Here is a 3,902-nt window from a genome sequence, read left to right as displayed (position 1 = left end):
GCGGGATCTGTTTTGTGTTTCTGAATGCCTTGTAGTTCCGACTTGTCTGAGATCCAGCGGAAAGCGCAGCGCTCCCGGTGATCGGCAGTCTGTGGATGCCCTCTGCTGGACACTCGGGGCAAGTGCAGTGCGGCCGGCTCTGAAAATTAAGGGTTAACCTTGAGAAATTTTGTTGTTTTTTTTAAGGTCATCTATAAGGTGCTCTGAGACTATTAATAAAAGAAGGTGAATTTTAGGTATTTAGGTATCATTTTTTTTGGAAGGTGATTTGTCCAATGACGGTGATGAGAGCGCTAGACCCAAAATAGGAGGGGATGAGACTTCGATTCCAAATTTAAAGGCGGCTCTTTATCAGGCGGGGTATCCTGAGGGACCCCCGGGGTAGTTTTAATAATATTGCGCTCTCATCCTTTTGACATTAGTTAGTGATCAGAGGTAGAGGGCTGCTCTGCCTCTAGATAGGCAGAGTCAGCTGTCAGTCACGCAGCTGGGCGGATCCAGACACAATTGTCGGGATCCGCTCCGGCTGCGGCGTCTCAGTATACAGGGAGCTGTAGCTCACGGTATACTGAGCCTAGGGTGACGGGAGGACGCTAGTTTGTGTCCTCCCGTTACCCTAAGCAGAACTATGGGGAAAAGCCTTAACGCCATAGTTCTCCTTTAAGGTCCATGATTGTGCACAGAGGTGCGTTTTTTTGTAGCGTTAGGCAAGTGCTTTGTCATGCATCAGTGTGCTTTTCTTTTATGCATTGAAACTGCTACTGCTCTTTTACTGTCCAGTCGCAGGCCGGGGGGGTGGGGGCAGGGAGGAGACCAAGCTTAACAGCTTCACTGCAGCAATGTCAGCCCACCAACCTCTCTGTCCTCCCCCCCCCCGCTGTGGAATGGCATCCTCATATCTAATGCAAGTGAATGGACCTTGCATAGATGTGATGAAGTCACCAGAGTCCAGGGGACAAGAGGCCGCAGGGACCGCTCTAGCAGCCAGACGGGGCCGATGATCAGATGAGTATATTTTTTTACTTTGCAACCCTAGACCAGAAAGAGCACTTAACCCTTTCTGTGTGGAAGTAGCCCCACACTGCAGGGTTTAACTAATAAAAAATCCTGGGGTTCCTCTTTAGAGCTGTCATAGTTGCTCTGCACCAATTGTCTTGGAGGCCAAGAATTTGTTTTTTAATTATTTCTTATTAGGACGAAATAAGGTGAAACAGCCAATAGGTTCGGGGTTCAGACACTCCCACTTCATCAGGGCGTAAAATACTGACCTTGTAATGGTTGGACTCAGCTATGATCAGTGGCCTCAGGACGCCCCTGCCAGCATGCCCTTCATTGTACACCCCTAAGGTCCATCACCAAGATGGCCGCCGGCGGACGTCAATAAGATGACCGCGCATGCAGGATGACGTCAACGCGGGGGGTGTCACCTGGTCTCCGCTCCGGGTGACACCTAGCCGCGTGCCCCTGGTTATGATGCTACAATATAATAAAATATCATGTAATATAAATTGTGGGATTTGGAGACATTTGCGCAGAATAGCGCCTCTAAAGCAGTGGCGGTGTTCAGCGTTAATGATGAATGAGGATAAAAGGAGTTTTTTGGGGGGGGTTTTTGGTATGTGATAATGGGACTTTTTTTTTTCCATTCAAGGCCCTTGTTAGAGTCTCTGTCTTCTGTCCCCGAGTCCCGGCAGACCGTGAACAGAGCGGAGGGGGAACTAACGACTTGTGTTCCCGCAGGAACGGCCTTTGTGTACACGCACGACGACACAGACACGACGCAAGATGGCTTCACCGTCCAGCTGACAGATGGCAGGCACACAGTCCAGGACACGTTATACGTGCGCGTCGTGCCCGTCAACGATGAGAAACCGACTCTGATCAGGTTAAGTATATGGCGCAAAACGACTCCGCAACAAACAATGTAACAAAAAATAAATAAAGCGTCGCCAACACGTGGCGCCAAATAAAAGAACAGCGCCCATAGAAGGGCCGCCCTCTAGAAACCTGACAGGAATCGTGTTGGTTTATTCATTGAAATCCCATAAAGGGTTAACGCAAATTGTCACCGCGCTCTAGATAGAGGTCTATCTATGACTTTCTTAGCGAAACATTCACCCAAGATTCACATTTCTTTTTGATTGCTTTCAATTGGAAAAATGTGTGAAAGTTGTGTGAATCTTGTGTGTAGAGATTTATAACTATTTTGCGTCTGCTGTGAATTTTACCATTTTCGGGTCCCGGCTCATACAATTTTTTTATTTTTTATAGGTCAAGAAAATACTTTGATCATAAGGGGGAAAACCTGTTCCCAGACCCTGTGTGCTATGTCACCGCCTCGGTTAGCTGGCCAGGGGGTTGTCCAACCCGCCCCCCACCCCCCGAGCTATCTGTGACTCCAAAATAAAGACGCCGGCGGTACACCATAAAGCTTTATTGTTCCACACAAGCAACACACGACCTCCTCGGCTGACACGTTTCGTCCAAAGCTGGGCTACAAATATGCATCGGAGGAGGAAGAGGAGGGTGGGACTTTGTTGCTGGTCTGGAACGAACAATAAAGCTTCACCAAGGAAGGACTTCACGGTGTGCCAGCCGGCGTCTTTCTTTTTGGAGTCAGGAAATTAGGGATGCACCGGTGCCGAGGCCGAGTATTTGAGCGGGTACTCATACTCACCCAAATGCTCCAATGCCTGGCCCGATGCCTGAGCTTCCGGTATGAGGAAGGCGGGCAGTGAGTCATTACACGCTGTCCGGCTTGCTGATTGGCCGGGCAGCCGGATCCATGCTCCCTCGTGACGAGGAAGCATGGAGCCAGCTTCCCGGCCAATCAGGAAGCCAAGCGCCATGTAATGACTCCATGCCCGGCCTCCTGATTGGCCAACTACGACCAATCAGGAAACCGGTAAACGAGTCATTACACAGCACCCGGTTTCCTGATTGGGCAGAAAGCCGGCTCCATGATTCCTCGTCACTTACCTGAGCTCCTCGAAACATGGAAGTGGCCAATCAGCTGTGGGCTGGGGCATTCCCATGCAAACAAAAGGGCTGGATGCCTGCGCTGATGTAATTGACCTTATATGGTCACATGACCATATTAGGTCAAATGTAATTTACCTAGTATAACCATGTGACCATATAAGGTCAATAATGTCACCGCACCCCGCCCCTTTCCTTAGGTTCAGCTGCACGTGGGGAATTCTGATTCGGCAGCAGTGGAAGGGTGTGTCTTAGGTTGAGTCTGAACCTGAGCTCATCCCTAATGCTGAGATTGTACACTGAGGTGCACATGTGCAGCTCCAGGTACACATTGTGATCAGGTAGGTTAGTTTGTTTTATTGCCGTAAGGGAGGTGTAGGCAACTTTGGCACTCCAGCTGTGCCAGAACTACATATCGCAACATGCCTCTGGGAATCATGCCTGTGGCAGTCAAGAGTCTTGCAATGCCTCATGGGCCTTGTAGTTCCACAACATCTGGAATGCTGAGGTTGTCTATCCCTGCAGAAGTTACATAGCATGACTCTACTGCAACAAAGATCCGGCCCGCTCGCAGTGTTTACATGTTTGACTTTAGTTCCGCTCTCGCCGAGTTCCGTGTAACACAAAGTCTTATAACGGTGATAAAGTTATCTACGAGCATTCAGGTGATAAACCCGATCCCTTCCCCCGCCGCCAAACATTCCTCGTTTAATCAGATTATAAGGGATTGGTCTGTGGGTATTGCGCAAGAGGAATGAGGGTCTATCTGCAAGGCGATGGATGGGATGGGGGAGGGGAGGAGGGCCCATGAAATGTATTTCCTGTAATAAATAGAAGTCTGATAACTCCCTAGTCAGAGCAAGGTAGCAATAGGTCATCTAGGTGTACTTAAAATACATTTTAAAATATATAAATAAATAATC

The 3,902-nt window shown here is 49.0% G+C and overlaps 1 protein-coding gene across 1 annotated transcript in view; it reads left to right on the top strand.

The window, feature by feature from the left end:
* Positions 1-3,902, top strand: part of LOC108784902 (FRAS1-related extracellular matrix protein 1-like) — a 102,600-nt gene that overhangs the window by 36,135 nt on the left and 62,563 nt on the right. Inside the window, exon 20 of the mRNA XM_018553837.1 lies at positions 1,741-1,885. Within this exon, the coding sequence (XP_018409339.1) occupies positions 1,741-1,885 (145 nt within the window). The remainder of the gene's footprint in view (positions 1-1,740; positions 1,886-3,902) is intronic.

The sequence above is a fragment of the Nanorana parkeri genome, unplaced genomic scaffold (assembly GCF_000935625.1).
Source record: "Nanorana parkeri isolate BGI_ZX_2015 unplaced genomic scaffold, ASM93562v1 scaffold131, whole genome shotgun sequence".
NCBI lineage: Eukaryota > Metazoa > Chordata > Amphibia > Anura > Dicroglossidae > Nanorana > Nanorana parkeri.
This window is presented reverse-complemented; position numbering and strand designations above follow the sequence as displayed.